Consider the following 22573-nt stretch of genomic DNA (forward strand, 5'->3'; position numbering starts at 1 on the left):
GCTAATTATGAAAAGACTAAAAACATAAATCAATACATCTATTTGTTATATACTACACATGATATCATAGAGAAATTAGAGCATTTTAACTGAAAAGAACCTTTGACATAGCTCAGTAACTTTCCATTAAATCTTACTAACCTTCAATGTCTTATTATAGCAATCAAGACAAGTTAGACAATACACTAACTTAAAAATTAAAGTTAGGCACAAAAAGAGATTTTAACTTTTTATTTGCATTAAATGTCCATCCTGGGTCATACGGTGGGGCTCTGTTCATCACAGATATTCAGGTACACAGGCTAAGGGAGTAACCACTGCCTTGAACGTCATCAGCAAAGAACCTGAGGTAAATTGTGCTCTGGTTATGAAAACTTCCCATGTGTCACTTCTGCTCACATTTCATTTGCCTGAGCAAGTCATATGGCCACAGCCATCTTCAAGTGAATGAGATAACGCCATCCAACAATGTGCCCAGAAGGAGGATCCAAAATATTGGGTGAAAAGTGCTAATGACAACTCAACAATGAGAAATTAACAACCTGATTAATAACTGGTCAAAAGACATTAACAGACACCTCACCAAAGAAAATACACAGATGGCAAGCAAGGATATGAAAAGACATTCAATATCATATGCTATCAGGGAATTGCAAATTGAGTCAATAACGAGAAATCACTCCACACCTATTAGAATATCCAAAATCCAAAACACTGACAACTCTGACAAGGATGTGGGGCACCAGCAACTTGCATTCATTGCTAGCGGGAAACCAAAATGGTACAGTAACTTTGAAAGACAGTTTGACACTGTCTTACGAAACTGAACACTGGTACCATACAATCCAATAACTGTGTTTCATGATATTTACCTAAACAGGCTGAAAATTATGTTCTCTAAAAAGCATGCACATGGATGTTTATAGCAACATGATTCTTCATAATTTCCAAGTTTTGAAGTAGCCAAGATGTTCTTTAGTAGGTGAATGGATAAATAAGTTGTGGTAGATCCAGGAAATGGAATATTATTCAGTGCTAAAGAGAAATGAGCTATTACACCATGAAAGACCTGGAGGAAACTTAAATTCATATTACTGAGTGAAAGAAGTCAATATAAAAAGGCTACACACCACTATATTATTCGAACTATAAGGCATTCTAGAAAATGCTAAACTATAGAGATAGTAAAAAGATCATAGGTTTTCAGGGGTTAGGAAAGACAGAGTTTGGGGTATGTGTTTTTCATAGGATTGTTGAGCTATTTTTGCTTAGAGTATTTCAATTCCACATCAGGACTACTTGATGTGATTGTTTAGCTCAGTCTCTAGGCATCTGTAAATCCTTCAGGCTACCAGTCTGAGAAGCCCCTGAGTGAGTAACGCAGAAGAGTCATAACCATACACAGAAGGAAGGTGATTTTCTGGGATAGCCCAGGTGATAACACAGTCAAGCAAGGAAGCAACTGTGTGTACACACACACACTACTACTCCTACTACTGTAAAAAATGCTGTCCTCCTCTTTCAGGTTGAGACCCAAGCCGGCTTTCTCAGGAGCCTGGTTGTTGGGACAGGAATTCCTCTTCTACAACATTATAATAGTCTTTCCTGCTGTTGTGATGAGAAACCCGCAATCTTAACACCGCTCTCTGATGGACTGCTTTCACTTTTCCCCCAACTACATTTTGAGAGGAATGGGAACAGGCAGTAGCTATTGTTTTAATCACTACTCTTCTGTGAGACTGTTTCTTTTTAAAGCTTCTATCTCTAGAGAAAGATGAACTCGCTTTAATTTTCCTTTGAATTAAAAACTTAATATTTTAACAGATTAATACAAGTGCTATTTAAACTAAGCAAGACTGTTTAGCATCTTAAACCTTGAATCTTTCATTTAACGGATGGGCTCTACATACTTAAAAAACATTTCATTTTGAGAAAAAAAAAAAAGAAAGGATCATAAGAGATGCAGAATTTAGCCTTAAACAATCCACTCAACCTTGTCTAAGACTTTCTTCCATTTGATAGCTTATGCCCATCCTACTGCATTACAAACAACTTAGAAACTAATATGATGGATAAACTAGACAAGACATTCATATCTAATAATGTAGAGGAAAGACAGGAGCAATAACCTATTTTAATGATACTAAAAAGCTCAAAATAAATGATTAGTTTGTATTTTCTTAGCACCATTTGTTTAATCAAACTTTAAAATATCAAAATGCTTATAATTCCAACTATTCAGCAATCTGTTGTGAGACTCTCTTAACCTACTATAACAAATCATGTCACTTCCCTTCTGTGAACCTTACCTCTCTCACCTGTAAACTAATGGAGAAGAAGCAGCTGGCATAAAATTTTGTTATCCATACTGACATTGTTTAAAATATTACTTAATTTTTCCTTAAGTAAGTTTTTTTTTTTTTTTTTGAGACGGAGTTTCGCTCGTTACCCAGGCTGGAGTGCAATGGCGCGATCTCGGCTCACCGCAACCTCCGCCTCCTGGGTTCAGGCAATTCTCCTGCCTCAGCCTCCTGAGTAGCTGGGATTACAGGCACGCGCCACCATGCCCAGCTAATTTTTTGTGTTAGTAGAGACGGGGTTTCACCATGTTGACCAGGATGGTCTCGATCTCTTGACCTTGTGATCCACCCGCCTCGGCCTCCCAAAGTGCTGGGATTACAGGCTTGAGCCACCGCGCCCGGCCTCCTTAAGTAAGTTTTAAAAATTAAAGTGGTTCATTCGAGCTTTACTTTTTTAAAAATTTGCTCCGTGAATAAAATCTTTGATATCATTACCTCAATTTGCATGTGCACACTCAGCATGACAATATTATATGAAAAACTGCTGTGATGTCATTCTAATGACACAAGCCACACGGAAAAAACATCGCTTTAAAATAGAACACAATAATAAAAATACCTAAAATATACTAAGTATATGGTATATGGTAGGCTTAAAGTTCTTAGAACAGTGCCTGGCATATCATGAGAGCTCAACTAAATCTTCAGCTGCTATTAATTCATTTGATGTTTATAATAATCTATTAGGTAGGTACCATTATTATTATTTTGAAACAGAGTTTCACTCTTGTGGCCTAAGCCAGAATGCCATGGCACCATCTCGGCTCACAGCAGCAACCTCTGCTTCCTGGGTTCGAGCAATTATCCTGCCTCAACTTCCCAAGTAGCTGGAATTACAGGCATGTGCCACCATCCCTGGCTAATTTTGTATGTTTAGTAGAGATGGGGTTTCTTCATGTTGGTCAGGGTGGTCTCAAACTCCCAACCTCAGGTGATCGGCCTCCTCAGCCTCACAAAGTGCTAGGATTATAGTCGTAAGCCACGGCACCCAGCCACCATTATTATAGTAATTTACATTTATGCATTAATCAGGAAACAGTAAGGTCATGTTAATTACACAAGATCCTAAGTTTGAAAGAGTCACAATTTTCTAAAAGGTAGTTTAGTTCCCAGAAACAGTCTCCTGGTACATAGCCATATATTACCTCTGTCTGTGGAAAGGGTGGGAAGGAAACTTCATTACTTGGAATTCAATACCATTTTACAAGAATTCCTTTAGAGTGATAGTTCCCCCAAAATAAACAAAATATTAACCTTGCTAAATAAAATTGAAAATATAAATAAAACACAAGTTTTCATAGAATCACTGTTAAACCTAGGGTATAGTCAAATATAAAAAAAAAATACAGGCTATGTCTATCATTTCCACTGTTTTCAGATAAAAATGAGTTTCAAAGATGGGTAGTGACTTATTGAGACTATGTTACAACTAAAACAGTCTCCTACTTGCAGTAATGTATGCTGTCCAATCACATAAGTTAACCCTTCTATTTAGATCTATTGCTATTTGGGAAACTGACTCTGGAGGTAAATTGGATATCTTTCCTAATTTGACTTGAGAAACTGCCCTGTAGTCATTACATATCCTACACAGTTTTAAATTTTTTCTTTTTCTTTTTTTTTCTTTTTTTTTTTTTTTGAGTCAGAGTCTCTCCCTGTCACCCAGGCTGGAGTGCAATGGTGCAATCTAGGCTCACTGTAACCTCCACCTCCAGGGTTCAAACGATTCTCCTGCCTCAGCCTCCCAGGTAGCTGGGATTACAGGTGCCCACCACCACGCCCAGCTAATTTTTGTATTTTTAGTAAAGACTGGGTTTCACCATGTTGGCCAGGCTGGTCTTGAACTCCTGACCTCATGATCCACCCACCTTGGCCTCCCAAAGTGCTGTGATTACAGGTGTGAGTCACTGCTAAAATTTTCACCTCTGAGAGACATATATCCAAGTTACAACCTATTCACATTATATTTACTGTAGACCAGGAAAAAATGAAATTATAACACATATCTCTATCAGCTTTTTGAAATATGTATATCAAAACATGAAACTTTAACATAAAGCCACTTCGTTTAGAATATAGTGGTATGATGCCTTTTAGTACTTATAAATATAATGGCAAAAAAGAATGTATAAATAACCTTCCGAACTACACGGAAGTACAAAATGAGATCTCGTTGCTGATTTCATTTTTAAAGTGTGTTCTGCAACTTCATAAAATAGTTCTTTTTAAGTAGTTTTCTATTTAATTCTAATTAGTCTCTTTTAAGCAGTTTTATATATCATTTAGACTGATGAGTAACCAAAAAGTCAAAGATCCAAAAGAATGAATGAAACCTACATATATTCTAATCTTTCCAAATATAATTTTCATAGCTCTAGAACAGAGTGAAAATAGGTGCCATAACCAAATGAATCAGACTCTCCAAAATAACATAGGGAGTTTTAAACACGAAATCTTGTATAATGTTGTTAAATTTTTGAAAAGTAAAGTTATTTGGAATGTATGGACCAAAAACGTATGGTTCTTTGCAGAAGACACTTGGATGTAATAGGGTATCGTTGTTCTCATCCCACACCCCACTTTGAAGATAACTTACACAAACCTTTTAAAGAACCTTAAACAATTAGATAATGGAAGAAACGTGAGGAAACAGCACATCATTTTGCAAGACTTCAGCAGAAAAGAATCACACTTATTTGGTATTAGTTTGGTGCGGGTTTTTTAAATTAAAATTTTAATGGCCTTTCTCAGTATCTCAGTTCATTCAAAGGGTCTGATTTTCTTTCTTTTCCTCCCAGGGGACCCGGCTGAAGCCCAAGGCTGATTGGGACCCTCCTGCCCCAGCACCGAGGACAGAAATCGCCAAATCTCCAGGGGAAACTTACCCCTAACCACCGCCAGATGTCTACTTTTCAGACAAAGCAAGAAAAAGCAAAGATACCTGCCTTGCCAGCCATCTGTTTAAAAGTCCCCTCTCCTGTGGAACGCACAAGCAACTTCTCAGAGACACCGAACAACTCCAAGTCGCGCGCCGCCCCGCAAATCGCAACGAGAGAGCCGCGAGAAGGTGCGAACGCGGGTCCCAGCCAGAGCCGCTTGGAGAGGGACCCGCAGGTTTCAGCCCAGGCGCGCCCGGCGAAAGCTAACGCGCTCGCTCTACAAGCGTGGGTGACTTCAGGGATTTAAAAGAAAAAAATACCCACAGACAGAACCAGCGGAGGGGCTCTGACCTCTCCCCAGTCGGGAAACGCCTTCCCTCCACCACAGACGGCGCTGAATTCAGCAGAGGAGGGCGGCGGAGAGGGCCCCGGGAGAAAGAAAGGGGGCATTCTACCGTGTTTCAGGGCTGGGGAAAGAACGTTTTCTCACCACTTGGGCTGTTGCTGGACCTCAGGCTCCTTCCACAGAGACACTGCAGCATATGCACTCCTTTCTTCAGAGAAAGCTCAAGAATCTTCATGGAGAGGCGCGTGTGGGGTTGGTAACTCCCCGCCCACCTCCGCTAGTCGTCCAACCAACAGGCGGCCTCTCTTCGGAAGCCGGGTCCCGAGTCCATCGCGCGCGCACAGGTGGAGGAGAGTTTGCACGTGGAGCGGGCGGGAGCCCGGGCCCCGGGAAGGGGCGGGAGGCAGGGTGGGGACCAGGAAGTGCGGGACCACGAAGTGGCGCCTCCGAGAGCCAGAGGCGCCGCCACCCCTCGGTGGGCTCCAACGCGGCCCCTTGGGACCTTCTGGAGGCGGCTGCTGGTCTGCAGGAGACGCGGAGGACGTCACTGCGGATCGGTACTTCCTTGCAGGTGCCTTCTGGACCGGGGGCCGCGGCACCTCCCCTGCTCCTGCCCTCGGCGCCGGACCCTGAGCCCTGGGAGCCCGCCTACCTCGGTGTCCCCGCCGTCCCGGCCTCCGGCCCGGAAGGCAGCCGTCCCGCGGGCTGCGCGCGGCCCAGGGCGACTCCGGCGTGGGAATCCGGCGGAAGGGAAGCACCCGCAAGGAGGGCTGGACCCCGGAGGCTGCAGAGCGTCAGAAGCTACTCTAGGGAACTAGGGGTGGGGTAGGGAGGCGGGGACGTGGAATAAAGAAAGCTCTCGGGTGCGGGCTATGAAAAGTCAGGTGTGCGTAGGCGTGGACAGAGCGCTGATGTGGGAGTCTGAACACCTGATTTTCTGGTCGGGGCTCTGTGTCCGTGGGTAAGTCACTTACCACCCTGGGCGTCTGCCTGTCAATCCGGGTGGGGAAGAGGATGTGGGATAGAGGATTGGCAGCGGCGCGCTTGTTTGTCCCCGTGCCTTTCAGTCTCCTAGAAAAGGGTAGCATAGGTGCTGTAGGAAGCGGGGCCAGAAGGCAAAGGGAGAGGAGGCAGGTGAGGCGGGAAATCTGAGGACAAAAGAGCGCTTCGCTTTGGCGCCAGTATTCTAGAGGCTCTGCCTCTGCTAGCCCGCCCAGATGAGTCTAAAGATCTCGATTAGTCTAAAGACCTCGATTTTTCCCCGTTGACTCTTTTATTTTCTCTGTTTTCTTTTCATAATTCCAACAATGCCCTTTTGGAAGTGCAATAAGTAAGCATGGGAAGAATGCTGTCGAAGTGACAGGACGCCACCCCAGGTGGAACCTCAGGGCAAGAGCGGACCTTAGGGGGCACTTAGCAATACAGCAGGTGGTTAAGAGCACAGGCACTAGAGATAAGCAGCCTAAGTTCAAATTCCTACCAGCTGTATGACCTTGAACAAATTACTTCTCTGTGCCTCAATTTTCTCGTCTTTGAAAGAAAGTTAAAGATAGCATCTGTCTCATTCACTCCTTGAGAGTTAAGGAAACACTTGTTATAAAGTAAGTGCTATAATAGTGTTTGCAATTATTATTTAGCCCCCACCTGTAGGGTTGTGACTCATTTTCACTTTACAATGAATACCAGTGTTCATACCAGTGAATTTCTGCTTGAATAGTCCTGCTGACAGGGAACTCAGCAGCTCCCTAGGTAATTCATTGCACAGAAACTGTTAGGTTTTCCCTGAGGTTGAGCCAACAACTGGCTTCACCTTTGTTCCACCCATTGTCTCAAGGCTACCTAGCACTAACTGTTTAGCTCTTTCTTCCCTGCAAGGGAGTAAAAATGGTTTGCATCACACTTTTCCTCTTTCTCTTATATAAGTTAAACATTTGCAGAAGAACTGCAAATGTTTAGCCTATATAATGACATTGTGGAAGATAGTGTGGCGATTCCTCAAGGATCTAGAAATAGAAATACCATTTCACCCAGCAATCCCATTACTGGGTATATACCTAAAGGATTATAAAGCGTTCTATTACAAAGACACATGCACACATATGTTCATTGTGAAACTGTTTACAATAGCAAAGACTTGGAAACAACCCAAATGCCCATCAATGATAGACTGGATAAAGAAACTAGCTTTAGGCTGAAGGCCTCAAGAAAAAAAAAAAATGTGGCACATATACACCATGGGATACTATGCTGCCATAAAAAAGAATGAGTTCATGTCCTTTGAAAGGAACATGGATGAATCTGGAAACCATCATTCTCAGCAAACTGACACAAGAACAGAAAACCAAACACCACGTTTTCACTCGTAAGTGGGTGTTGAACAATGAGAACACATGTACACAGGGAGGGTAACATCACACACTGGGGTCTGTTGAGGGGTGAGGGGCTAGGGGAGGGATAGCAGGGGGTGGGGAGTTTGGGGAGGTATAACATTAGGAGAAATACCTAATGTAGGTGATGGGTGATGGAGGCAGCAAACCACCATGGCATGTGCATACCTACGTAACAATCCTGCAAGATCTGCACATGTACCGCAGAACTTACAGTAAAATGAAAAAAAAAAAAGGAAATGACATTTGAAGTTTGGGAGAAGTCTCCTCCTTTTTCCTCTCAGAGGCGGTGGAAGAAAAACCAGAACATCTGGAGGGCCACTTGAGCTTACACCCACCACTGGGTTCACACCCTCTTAGCTCATTTCAAAGCTCAAGCTCCAGAAAGGGTCATTTGGGGTGGTTCCAAGACTCAAGAAGATATACCCAGGCCTTCTTTCTAGTCACCTCTTAGTCCTGTTGTTCAGTGGTATCACTAAAGCTCTTTAAGCTCCAAGGTCCTTGAAGATCTTGCTAAAACCACTGCACTGACATCACTGAAGAAGTTATTCAGCCCCGGGGCAACCTGAGCCATGGCCTTCATCTTTCCTGCCTCTTTGAGAATTAGTGAGAAACTTGGCTCATCTGGGATTCTACCCATAGAAATTCCCCACAGAGGGAGAGACAATTAGCAAAAGGAAAACATCTAAAAATAGTCCTTTGTGCTGCAGCAGAACACAGTTTTCCAGTAGAGCTCTCCTATTCAGGAACCCAATGCCTGGAGCTATTTCCTTACTTTGAGGAAAGTGTTATTCCTGGAAAAATAGCAAATGAACAGGACAATGCCATGGTTCCCTCAATGGAACTTGAGCAGAGTGAACAGGTCCATGTGTGATTTTAAAACACATACGACCTCCGGAGCATCAGTTTTTATATTTATCATAACCCTCTCTCCCTCCTGGCAAGGTTATGACAAAGTTCAGTTAGGTGAAACATGTGAAAGTGCTTTGAAGATTCTAATTATCTTTGCAATATAGGGTGCTATTACCAACTTCCCTGAGTTCTAGGTGTTAGACAATAATATTAAGATCTAATACGATGGCTCTATTATTTCATTATAGGAAGTCTTTATGTTTGAATCTTCTGACTCCACAACTGGATTGTAAACTTTTAGGATGCAGAGCAGAAAAGCCAGCTCAGTACAATTAATATTCGCATGGTGTACTGTCTTGTTTAAATGGCTGTCACCATGATTCTTATGACCAGAGAGGAAATGGATCATCACAGTACCTGTAAAAACAAACTGAAGTATTACATTTATAGATTTTTTTTTTTTTTTTGAGACAGAGTCTTGCTTTGTCGCCAGGTGCCAGGCTGGAGTGCAGTGGCACAGTCTCGGCTCACTGCAACCTCCACCTCCCGGGTTCAAGCAATTCTCCTGCCTCAGCCTCCCGAGTAGCTGGGACTACAGGCGCACGCCACCACACCCAGCTAATTTTTGTATGTTTAGTAGAGACGGAGTTTCACCATGTTGGCCAGGATGGTCTCGATCTCTTGACCTGGTGATCCGCCCGCCTCGGCCTCCCAAAGTGCTGGGATTACAGGCTTGAGCCACCGCACCTGGCTACATTTATAGATTTTTTGTTGTTATTGAGCTCTCAGATGATTTCAGAGGGCATGTTACATTTTAATGCAAAATATTTTCTTACTATATAGTATGGACATTTGACAATAGTAAGTTTCTACTTTGTAAGAATAATATATATCAAAGTAAGTTTCTGCTTTGTAAGTAAGTATAAAAGGAATTTGATCCCTGGAATTTTAATACTTAGAGTTTTTTGGTTTTAAAAAAAGGATCTTACACTTATCAGGACTTCAGTGTGCATGCTTTTTAAAGCAACTCCTCATATGATTGTCATCCACTTCCACAATTAGGCATATAGAGTGCAATCTTTCTGAGGTATCTTGAGCAATATATCAGATTTAGTTTTTATATGTATCATAACATCCAAAAACAAGACCAAGCAAAACAAATAGCCAGGGGCACATGAAGGGTAAGAAAGTGATATATTTTAGTTTGAACCAAAACTTTCATCTTTTCTCCTTTTTGTATATTATTCCATAAGCCAAACTCAAAATTTTACTGGCAATAATATTTTAATTTTAAGTTCAAGATATAATAATTGTTTTAATACTGAAATTTTATGCCATCTGTTTCTAATTGAGATTTTTAGAGTTAGCCATTCTTTCTGTTTTCTAATTGACTTAGGCATGTTGGACAAATTCTAGCAAGCGACTGACTAGTATGGTTTCAAAATAGAGTAAGTTAGCACTTTTTGAGAAGGATTAGGAATTCTGGTATATAATGATGGATGAATGCGTTTGAATTCCTAGTACCTAATTTTTTTCCTTTTTAAAAAGTATTAATTACTAAGAGTTTGTAGAAATTAATAATTGTGAGGGAGTTCTGAGATTTTTAAATGATGACTTCTCTAAGATATTGTCTGTTAACACTAAACATAGGCATCTGTTCACTCTTGGCATCAGCTGTGCAATTAATCAGTGTATTTATCTATTTGGAAGCATATGTTGAATCAGTAATAACGTATAAAGAATTGTGTCAAGTCTCAAAACTTTTAATGAGTATATCAATGGCAAATGTCTATTGAATTGATATTAAATTTATTTTCACAAAGAAACCCACATATAAACCAATAGATGAAAATCAGTAAGATAGCTAACATGGTATTTTTGTTCCACGTTATGTATATAGCCCATTGACTCTAAAGGGCACAAAACCATGCCTGTAGCTCTCATCTTAGCAATACCTTCAAATACAATCTTGATACTGTTTTTAAAAATCAAATATGTTACTTTAAAATTTCTCTTCTTCCTTTTTTTTTAATTTTTTTCCTTCCTCTCCCCTCCTACTCCTATTCCTCTTCTTTCTCCTTCTCCTCCTCTTCCTCTTCTTCATCTTCATCTCTTTCTATACTTTTCCAAACCTTTTTATTTTTAAATAAGTTTCCCCTCATACAAATGTTATAAAATAAGACAGAGTTCATACATGTCCTTCACCCAGTTTCTCTAATGTTAGTGACTTTCGTAACCAGTGTACAAATATCAAATCCAGAACATTTACACTAGTACCTTGTGATTAACTAAACTACAAACTTTATTCAGCTTTCACTAGTTCTCCCCCAGCCCCACGTCCTTTTTCTGTACCAGATACAAGTAGGACCCACATTGCATTTGATTGCCATGTCACTTGAATCTCCTTCAATCTGTGAAGGTCCCTTGGTCTCCCTATATTGTTCAAATATTTTGTGGAATGTCTTTCAATTTGGGTTTGTCCAGTGTTTTATAATGATTAGGCTAAGGTTATTCATTTGGCAAGAATGCCATAGAAGTGATATTGTATCCTTCTTAGTGTATCATTATGGCAGGGGGGTGGTACATGATGTTAATTAGTGATATTGACCTTGATTGCCTGGTTAAGGTTATATCTACTAGGTATCCATACTGTAAAATTACATTTTCTGTTTGTAATTGATAAATATGTTGAAAAAATTTGATGCTGTGCTAATGTCCTATTTTTCCTCAAACTTTTGTCCACTGATTTTAGCATCCATTGGCAGAACTTGCGTGCAACAATTATTACTGTGCTGTTTGCCTAATAGTGACTTTTGTATTTCCTTTATTCTGTCTAAAGTAATAGAAATTCTTTTGTAAGAGCTGTTCCTTCTCCTGCATTTATTTACTTATTCAGTTATTTATTTATATCAGTATGGCCTCATGGATATTTATTCTAAGAATTATAATCCAATACGATCATTAGTTATTTTTGGCCAAAAATGTTCTGGATTTAGCCATTGGGAGTTCCTTCTGATTTGTTATTGTGTCCTTTGGACATACCCCAGTTGTTTTTTTAGCAGTTCCTTAACGTTTTAGCATTACATGATGTTCCAAGTTTATTATTTTGCCCTCTCTACCCCAGCCCTGGAATGAACTGATTTTCAAATGAGTCTGGGTTCTCTCTTTGGAGAATAATATATAGCAACCAAGATCTGGGTCCTGTGTGCTCATTTTTATTGAGGTGTTACTGCTCTTAGGCCCTCTCAGCAGAGAGAGTTAGGAAATCTATGTACACATTCACCTAGATCATATTTATTTCTACATTTCTATCAGTATATCTTTTTAGATAGATACAGATATATAGACAGAGAGATAAAATAGATGAAGTTAATACTTACATCCTAATCCAGTACCACCGGATTCATTTTATTTTTCCCCTTTTCCTTATTTGTAACTTCTATCTGACAGTGAAAAACCTGATTTTCATTATTTACAATATTTTCACTTATTAAATCCTACTATACACTTAAGGTAGTTACAGAATTGCTCACTGATACTCCTGTGGGAAACACTTATTACAAGAGTGCAGTATTTATGAACACTTATTTTTGTCTTGAACTTTACAGTATCCAATCAAAATATTATTTTCTTTTGAAAGTAACTTAGGTTGCTGCTTTACTTGCCCATCCTCTTCAGTGTGGTTTAGTTATTCATCTGTAAACTCATATTCCACACACATTGATTTTAATTATTTAATTAAATTTAACTATATATTTCTTATTTGGGTGTATGAAATATTGCTATGGTACCAAGAGTCAAAGCTTTACAAAAAAATTATAGCTTGATAACTGTTATTCCCTCATTCCTTCTCACCAGTTCCTATTCCCTCTTTTTTCTACTTATTTCCCATGCACTGCCTATAGATAACTGATTTCTTTAGTTTATCTTGCCTGTGTTTCTTTTGCACAAATGCACACACATTCTTCTATGTAGTGGCTTTTAGATTGTTTCCGGTATTGTGCTATTATAAACTGCTGCAATAAGTAACCTTATGTGCAGTATTTCCATGATGCAGAAAACACTGCTAACCAATACTCCTGTGAGAAATACACTCTATGTGCCTCCAGGGTAGCTTCCAAGAAATGGGAATGCTGGGTCAAAAAGTATGTGTGTAGATATTTTTGTTAAGTATTACTGAATTCCACTCCAGAAGGCTTGTATGAATTTAGATTCCTGCCAGCAATATATAAATGCCTATTTTCCCATAACCTTACCAATATAATGTATTGTCCTACTTTTTCAATTATGTCAGTTTGATTGTAATTTTTACTTTGCATATCTCTAATTATGATTGAGTTTGAACATTTTGTCATTTGTTTGAGAACTTTTTCTCATCTTCATATAGATACCTCCAGGATTTGCTGCTGCAGTTGGACATTTTCTCTGTCTTCTAATAGCACTCTAACAAGTTGTCTTGAATAAACACAGAGCTTGTTATCTACAAGAAAACTTTAAAGATGCGTTTGAATGATTCAAATGGAAGGAAAATGATTTTAAATCATAGTAAAACATGAGCTGTCTATTTGGCAAAATATGAGGTTAATTAGTTCAAGATAATAAATACTTATGAATTTCAAGGAAAAAAAACAATCACTCATTAGTCAAAACTCACAAAAGAGGGGCACAATACGAATTGAACAACAACAAAAAAAAAAGACCAAAAGGGATAGTGACTTCTTCTAAAGTCACCTGGCTCCCAGCAACAGGGCTGCAACTAAGTGACTCAGAACCTCTGCTCCCTTCCTAGTGCAATATTCTTTAAAAGACACTATGATGCTGCCCCTGATTTTGATAGCGTCAGAATCAAACTTACCTGATGATACGCATAGAAATGATTTCAGGACATTTTTCCTTTCCCTGGAAATTGAATTTTCTCTTTAAATTATCTGTTTTTTAGAAACAGAAGGCAGCCATTCATTTAAAGATCTGACCAATAAAAATAAGTATTGCCTTTACAGTAAATTATGAGGTTTCTATTAGTGTCAACTTTCAGAAAAGGGCATGGGAAAGAGTCTTAGCTTATGACTTGGGCTAACTCTCCTGATGGCAAGCTTTAACTGTTCTAATACAAGTGGTTGGGGGGCAATGGTCAGAATCAGAAAAGGAGGAGAAAAAGGGTTAACTGGAGATGTTCATTAGAATCCATATTGAAGGCTTGTTGGACGTGCAGTAATTTGGAGAATGAATTTTTTTATTTTTTTTGAGATGGAGTCACGGTCTGTCACCCAGGTGGGAGTGCAGTGAGGTATTCTCAGCTCACTGCAACCTCCGCCTCCCGGGTCCAAGTGATTCTCCTGCCTCAGCCTCCCAAATAGCTGGTAATACAGGTGCATGCCACCACATCTAGCTAATTTTTGTATTTTTAGTAGAGACGGGGTTTCACCATATTGGCAAGGATGGTCTCGATCTCTTGACTTCGGGATCCACCCACCTCAGCCTCCCAGAGTGCTTGGATTACAAGTGAGAGCCACCGCACCTGGCCAAGAATGAGTATTTTAGCCTCTTGAAGGTGATTGTTACACACACAAATATATTGACAAGTATATATACATTCATAAGATATATGTATCTTTGTGCGTGTGCTGAAAAAGGTTATGGCCAAAGTTGCCGCTGTTACGTATTAGGCAAGAGCCACATGTGGAATTTTGAAATCTCCTTTGTGCATTATTTTTCTATTCTTTCTTCCCTTCCACAGACATACAAACATCTTAAATAAGAGGCTGTTTGTACTACCTTCACTTCGGCATTTCTTTCTTAAACCCATTGAGTGCTGCCTCTTGCTCACACAACCTCACCGAAGTTCTTTTTATAAAATCACCATAATCAAGACTATTTCATCTATAATGGACACATGTTGTTCTAATGATACAAAGATGCAGTAATTATATGTGTTAAAATTACTGATCACTCTATTTCAAGAAACTCTTCCTTCTTATCTTCAGAGACACAATTTTTCACTCAGTTTTCCTTCTACTTCTCTATTGACATCAAGTTTTCTTTCTGCCATCCTCTAAGTGTTATTATTTCCCAAGGTCAATCTCTTCTCCCTTTTTACTGTTATTAGACATCTTACACATTAAAATTCCTACACTATTGATAACTCCTGGATCTGTGTCTGCTGACAAGATACCTCTATATCTTTGATCATCTATTTCCAAGTTTTTCTGTAAATCTCTAAAGGATCCACAGTATTTCAAAAAACAAAAAAGAAACCAAAACATAACTACAACTGGACACATATCTTTCCCTCTAAACTTCTTCAGCTCCATATTTTAATGAATAACTACATCTAACTAATCAGTTTCCAAATTCAAAGCCCTGTGAGCCATCCTAGACTGTTCTTGCCAACTTATCGTCAATCAGACGGAGAATATTATAGATACTATTTGTTTAACGTTTCTAACATCTATCACTTTATTTTTGCCTTCCTTCAGGCCCTGATCACATCTTGCCTAATTAACTACAATATAGTTAAAAAAATATTTGTACTGCCTTCAATGCAGCCTCCACATGGCTAAACTAATCACCCCAAAACTTGGCTCTTCAGAAACTTTTCACAGTATTGAAGATTAAGTCAACAGTTTAAGTTCGGTACATAAAACCCCTGATGATTCGCTTGTCTTCTTTTATCTCTGTACCTGAACTTAACTCCATCCATGTCCTTGATTTGCACTGTTTCATGTTCACGTCTACATGTCTTTGCACCTGCTCTTCCACTTGCTTATAATATCCTTCTTTCCTTCTTCTTCCGGTGAGTTCATACCCACCCTTCAAAAATTGGATCCATCATCACCTCCACCAGTAAACCTTCCCCAACTGGATTAGATGCCCTTCTTTGGAGCTTAACTTTCACACAATAATCTCTGATTTCCAAAAAGCAAAGTACTTATTGAAAATTCAGCCAAATAGTCATACAAACTAACATATGATTACAATTGTAACAGCTACAAAAAAGGAGAAGTACATTATTTTATAGTGTCTAAAGAGATGGTAGAAGTTTAGCCAGAGGAATCAGGAAAAGCCTGAGACACTTATCACATCATAGCTTGTGTCACAATTAGTTGGGCACATGTTTTATATACATTTCCTCACCTCAAGCGTATACACACACACACACAGTCACTTTTTTGCCCTTTCATGGCAAGTCATAAAAGTCATCCATCATGAAATGTTACTATTTCTGCCCTCCCCCATATACAGATGCTACTCAAAACATAGGAAATGGTTAATAAATATTTCCTGAATTGAATTGAAAACTTTACCCAGAGTTGCAGAATAGTTACATGATTCTGTTTCTTTAAAGTTAACCATATGGTTTGACTGAAGATAAAGCCTTAATCAAATTTATTATAACCTTACATTTCAGTTACAACAAAAGCAGCATGCGTCATGCCTTCTGTCTTTCCTGAAAATCAATGGCACACCTACCACATGGTTTCAAGTATGATAAAAATAAAGGAGGTCTTGAAAAAATTCAAAAGAAATGCAAGCCAGGAGAAAGGGAGCCTTTGGAACCCTTAAATTGATGCTATGATTTGAATGTGTCCTAAAAATTTCATGTGTTAGAAACTCAGTCCCCAAACATGTATTGATAAAATTTGGAGGTGAGGCCTTTGGGAGGTAATAGGATTAGATAAAGTCATCAGAATGGGGCCCCCATGATGGGACTGGTGGCTTTTATTATAAGAGGAAGAGAGACCTGAGCTAGCAAACACTTGCCTTCTGCTATGATATGACACAGCAAAAAGGCCCTCACCAGATGCTAGCAGCCTTCCCTGCCTCCAGGACTGTGAAAATTAAATGTATTTTCTTTATAAAGTACACAGTCTGTGGTATTCTGTTATAACAACAGAAGATAAACTAAGATGATGACTAGTTTAGGATAATGATCCTGGAAAACCAACAGACAAAGACTCGGGAGGAAAGGTGCATAGTATTACTCTGAAAGGTCGTATACTTCCAGATTTCACCATTGTTGCCATTTCTAGTGTTATAGATTAATTAACAAATAATGAAAAATGGAAGAATCAGAAATATCTGTTTTCTGTACTTTTATGCAGGTGTCCATTGTAAGCATTCAGTATGTAAATATGAAAATCACTGAGATAATGCTTCTAGGAGCCAGCTCTAGATAGCCATCTTCAGCATCCTGGGCTTACGTAAATGATCCATTTGGACTTAACTGTTATTTTCATTTTTATTTGTACATATTTATGGGTGTCCATTTTCATGCTTCTGATAAGGACATACCAGAGACTGAGCAATTTGAAAATGAAAGAGGTTTAATGGACTAATAGTTCCTGTGTGGGTGGGGAGGCCTCAAAATCATAGTGAAGGTGAAAGGCATGTCTCACATGGCACCAGACAAGAGAAGACAGACTGTGGAGGGAAGCTCCCCCTTATATAATGATCAGACCTCATGAGACTTATTCACTATCATGAGAATAGCACAGGACAGACCCATCTCCATGATTCAACTACCTCCTACTGGATCCCTCCCACAACATATGGAAATTCAAGATGAGATTTGGGTGAGGACACAGCAAACTTTTCATATCATCTCACCCCTGGCCCTTCCCAAATCTCATGTCCTCACCTTTCAAAGCCAGTCATGCCTTCCCAATAGTCCCCCAAAGTCATAAGTCATTTCAGCATTAACTCAAAAGTCCACAGTCCAAAATCTCATCTGAGACAAGACAAGTCCCTTCCACCTATGAGCCTGCAAAATAAACCAAGGTAGTTACTTCTGAGATACAATGTGGTACAGGCATTGGGAGAAACTGGCCAAAACAAAAGGGCTGCAGGCCCCATGCAAGTCCAAAATCCAGTGGGGCAGTCAAATCTTAAAACTCCAGAATGATCTCCTTTGACTCCCATGTCTCACATCCAGGTCATGCTAATGCAGGAGGTGAGTTCTCATGGTCTTGGGCAGCTTGGCACCTGTGGCTTTGCAGGGTACAGCCTCTCTCCCAGTTGCTTTCATGGGCTGGTGTTGAGTGTCTGTGGCTTTTCCAGCTGCACAGTACAAGCTGTCAGTGAATCTACCATTCTAGGATCTGGAGGATGGTGGCCCTCTTCTCACAGCTCCAATAGGTCGTGCCCCAGTAGGGACTCTGTGTGGGGGCTCCAACCCCACATTTCCCTTCCACACTGCCCTAGCAGAGGTTCTCTATGAGAGCCTCGCCCCTGTAGCAAACATCTGCCTGGACATCCATGAGTTTCCATATAACCTCTGAAATTTAGATGGAGGTTCCCAAACCCCAGTTCTTGACTTCCATGCACTGGCAGGCTCAACACCACATTGAAGCTGTGAAGTCTTGAGGCTTGCACCCTCTGAAGCCATGGCCTGAGCTCTACATTGGCCCCTTTCAGACACAGCTGAAGTGGCTAGGACATGGGGCACCAAGTTTCTAGGCTGCACATAGCATAGGGACCCTGAGCCCCACCTACAAAACCACATTTTCCTCCTAGTCCTCTAGGCCTGTAATGGGAAGGGCTGCCATGAAGACCTCCAACATACCTTGGAGACACATTTTCCATTATCTTGGGGTATAGCATTCGGTTACTCATTACTTATGCTAATTTATGCAACCAGCTTGAATTTCTCCTCAGAAAATGGGATTTTCTTTTCTATAGCATTGCAAATTTTTCCAACTTTTATTCTCTGTTTCACTAATAAAACTGAATGCCTTTAATAGCACCCAAGTCACATCTTGAACACTTTGCTGCTTAGAAATTTCTTCTGCCAGATACCCTTAATCATCTCTCTCAAGTTCAAAGTTCCACAAATGTCTCGGGCAGGGGCAAAATGCCATGAGTCTCTTTGCTAACACATAACAAGAGTCACCTTTGCTCCAGTTCCTAACAAGTTCTCCATCTCCATCTGAAACCACCTCAGCCTGGACTTCATTGTCCACATCATTATCAGCATTTTGGTCAAAGCCATTTGACAAGTGTCTAGGGAGTTTCAAACTTTTCCATATTTTCCTGACTTCTGAGCCCTCCAAACAGTTCCAACCTCTGCCTGTTACCCAGTTCCAAAGTTGATTCCACATTTTCGGGTATCTTTTCAGCAACTTCCCACTCTACTGGTACCAATTTACTGTATTAGTTCATTTTCATGCCACTGATAAAGGTATGCCTGAAAGTAGGAACAAAACGAAGTTTAATTGGACTTACAGTTCCACATGGCTGGGGAGGTGTCACAATCAAGGCACAAGGTGAAAGGCACGTCTCACATGGCAGCAGACAGTGGAAGAGAGCCGGTGCTGGGAAACTCTCCCTTATAGCATCATCAGATCTTATGAGACTTATTCACTATCACGAGAACAGCACAGGAAAGACCCACCCCTGTGATTCAACTACCTCCCACGGGGTCCCTCCCACAACATGTGAGAATTCAAGATGAGATTTGGGTGGGGACACAGCCAAACATATCAATGAGGTACATGAGAAATGTTGTTATATAAATCTAATGCATAGTGATAGAATGTATCTAAAGTGTCCGTCACCTGAAGATAACACATTTTTGTTAAGTACGGCCATCCTACTCTGCTACCAACCGTTACATTTATTCCTTCTATTGGATTGTATGTTCGTACCCTTAACCCACTTCTGTTCAGCCTCTTCTCTCCGTTTTTTTTTTTTTTTTTAATTTTGAAATCTACATTCTCTTTTGATCCACTTTCTCTCACTTGGTGGGGCTCAGTGGTTAGAACTTGAGGTTTGAAATCAAACCAGACCTAGGATTATTTCTCAACTCTTACACTTACTGGATGAGGTCACTGCTCCAAGTTTCTGTGGTTTTTGTGTGTGCAATAGAGTGAGTATTCATAATTCCTTAGAATTGCTCTCAGGATTAATTGAGATAGAATATTCTTAATATGGTGCCTGCCAGATAGTAGGTGCTTAATAAATTGCAGTAGTGATATGGTGGAGAAGTTTATTGACATTTATGACATTTGGGAAATGCTACCAGTAATAATCCTTTTCATCCTTTCATCCTGGAAGATATATTCAATAACAGCAATATCACTCATTTGTTATTTGAGATTATTTTAATAACTTCTTTCCTGCATCTATAAAATACTTAAGAATTGTCTTTGAAGGAAAAATCTAAGAAAATTGGGTTTTTAGTAGAAAGCTCTAAAATTATATAAGAAATGAATACTAGGCTGGGCGAGGTGGCTCACGCCTACAATCCCAGCACTTTGGGAGGCCGAGGCAGGCGGATCACCTGAGGTCGGGAGTTCAAGACCAGCCTGACCAACATGGAGAAACCCTGTCTCTACTAAAAATACCAAAAAGTAGCCAGGCATGGTGGTTCATGCCTGTAATCCCAGCTACTCGGGAGGCTGAGGCAGGAGAATCGCTTGAACCTGGGAGGCAGAGGTTGCAGTGAGTTAAGATCATGCCATTGCACTCTAGCCTGGGCAACAAGAGCAAAAGTCTGTTTCAAAGGAAGGAGGGAGGGAGGGAGGGAGGGAAAAGAATACTAATGGGTATGGGGATTTTTTTCTAGGGTGATGAAAGTGTTCTGGAATTAGTGAGGTGATGGTTGCATAGCCTTGTAAATATACTAAGAACCACTGAACTGTACACATTAAACGGGTAAATTTTATGGTATCTGAATTGCATTTTAATGTTTTTGTTTGTTTTTGAGACAGAGTCTTGCTCTGTCACCCAGGCTGGAGTGCAATGGCGCAATCTCAGCTCACTGCAACCTTTACCTCCTGGGTTCAAGCAATTCTCCTGCCTCAGCCTCCCATGTAGCTGGGACTACAGGTGGTGTGTGCCACCATGCCCAGCTAATTTTTGTATTTTTAGTAGAGACAAGGTTTCATCATGTTGCCCAGGCTGGTCTGGAACTCCTGAACTGAGGTGATCCACCCGCCTTGGCCTCCCAGTGTGCTGGAATTACAGGTTTGAGCCACTGTGCTCAGCCCTGCACTTTAATGTTTTAAAACCATAAGAGAAATATAGGACAGCAAGATGGTTTACAGCTACACACTTCATTTGAATGGGGACTTTTTTTTCTGTCCTGTTTTCATTTCAGTTTTCCACTCTATGTCTTAGAGATTATGATCAGTTTGGCTGTCAGACTCTTAGATGACATCATAAGAAGCACTTGAGAGCTAAACATTGCTGAGTTCAAATCCCACCTGTGTGTTCATGGACACATTTCTTAACTTTAATCTCATTTTCCTCATTTTCAAACCAAGGCTAATAATCTGCCTTAAGGTTTGTTGTGGCAAAAAGAAAAAAGAAAAAGAGAAAGGGAAATGCTTAACATAGAGATTAGCACTTAGTGGACGCCCCATTTACAGATCTTTTTCAAAAGGACTAGTACATTTCTAAAAAAGAAGTTTGGGTATTTTTTTTTTCCTTTTTTCTGGTCAGAACCTGGTATGAAGCACCCACTGGTCGTCCCTATATTTAAAATTTATAATTATTTTAAAGCAAATGAAAATACTTTTCGTAATGGTGAAATTTAAAACAACACTATTAACAACATTTTGGGTTGTTACATTTTGAGAGGAAGGAATGTGATAAAATTTGGAAAATCAACTCCCTCTTTTAATTTTCTACCACATGCTTCATGCTGTCACTGACACCTTGAGTTGAGGAATATAAGTAGCCTTTGCTTAGGAGGAGGTGTTAGCCTGATGGCAGCTTATTTAGATAGTGCTTTTTTGTTTGTTGATTTTAATCCACGATCTTATATAGACACTCAGCATCACATCTACATTCTGGATTAGCATATACTAAAATCACTTCTTTGCCATTTTTTTTTAGTTATTAATAAGTTCGATGAGCAAAAAGCCAACATTAAAGGTGAAAAAACAGTCTGCCTTATTTCATTTATATATTGAAATATACATATATGGCAAAATATTGAAAGCATATACACAAAAATATAAACAGTAGTTATTTCTCAGTGACCATTTTGGTGGTTGTTGGCAATTGAGGGGAAGCAGGAAGTATAGCTGCTCAGAGCATGCATTCTGAAGTTGAACTTCCTGGGCCTGACTTCTGCTCTACCACTTCCCGCCATATAACTTTGTGCCACTCACTTAACCTCTCTAGACATCAGTTTCTATTTATATAAAATGTGAAAAATGGTATATAACAGGGTAAAGCTTAACTGAGATAATGTATGTAAAATGTAAGGTACAATGCCAATAGGACCTCAAAAAACTCAACAAATATTATCAATACGGCGATTCTTATTACTGCATTTCTATATTGTCATCTTTTCTAAAAGTATTATCGAATACTTTTTAAATCAAATAAATATTGCTTTAAAAATATCAGCATCTTCTTATCTTTATAAGTTATTTTTTAAAAATCTTCTAAGAACATCAAATAGAATATGATTTTTGAGGTTACAATATCAAAAAATACTTCTATGACCTAATACATGTTCTTCATCCCTGGGCTCTAGTGAGAGGTATATAGTATTTATAAATATTATTATTATTCTCAGTTCTTCTGAAGTCAAATGCAGAATTTTTCTGGAAAACCATAAGCCATGAATTAGATGGAACTTTCTGATTTTCTTTGCATAGACTTTCAAGGATTAGAATTCCACTTCTAGGAAGTAGTTTAAGTGATTTTGCTGAGGCAGATACCAAATACTCTTCTCGAAATATATACCAATTTCAAGTTTTATTAAATATGCCTACATGTGCTTCCAGACCATGTATT

At 39.6% G+C, this 22573-nt stretch overlaps 1 protein-coding gene across 3 annotated transcripts in view; it reads right to left on the bottom strand.

Annotated features, from left to right (window-relative positions):
• FGF12 (fibroblast growth factor 12) overlaps window positions 1–22573 on the bottom strand; it is a 587631-nt gene that overhangs the window by 366737 nt on the left and 198321 nt on the right. The window contains exon 1 of one of the 3 annotated variants that reach the window (XM_012448939.2): window positions 5730–5856. The exons of the other annotated variants lie outside the window; for them this stretch is intronic. Coding sequence (XP_012304362.1) covers window positions 5730–5820 — 91 coding nt within the window. The 5' untranslated portion in view covers window positions 5821–5856. Of the gene's footprint in view, window positions 1–5729; window positions 5857–22573 lie in introns of those variants that run through there. 3 annotated transcript variants of the gene reach the window in all.

Source organism: Aotus nancymaae, unplaced genomic scaffold, assembly GCF_030222135.1.
Source record: "Aotus nancymaae isolate 86718 unplaced genomic scaffold, 86718_ANA_hifiasm-v0.15.2.pri h1tg000067l, whole genome shotgun sequence".
Classification (NCBI taxonomy): Eukaryota; Metazoa; Chordata; class Mammalia; order Primates; family Aotidae; genus Aotus; species Aotus nancymaae.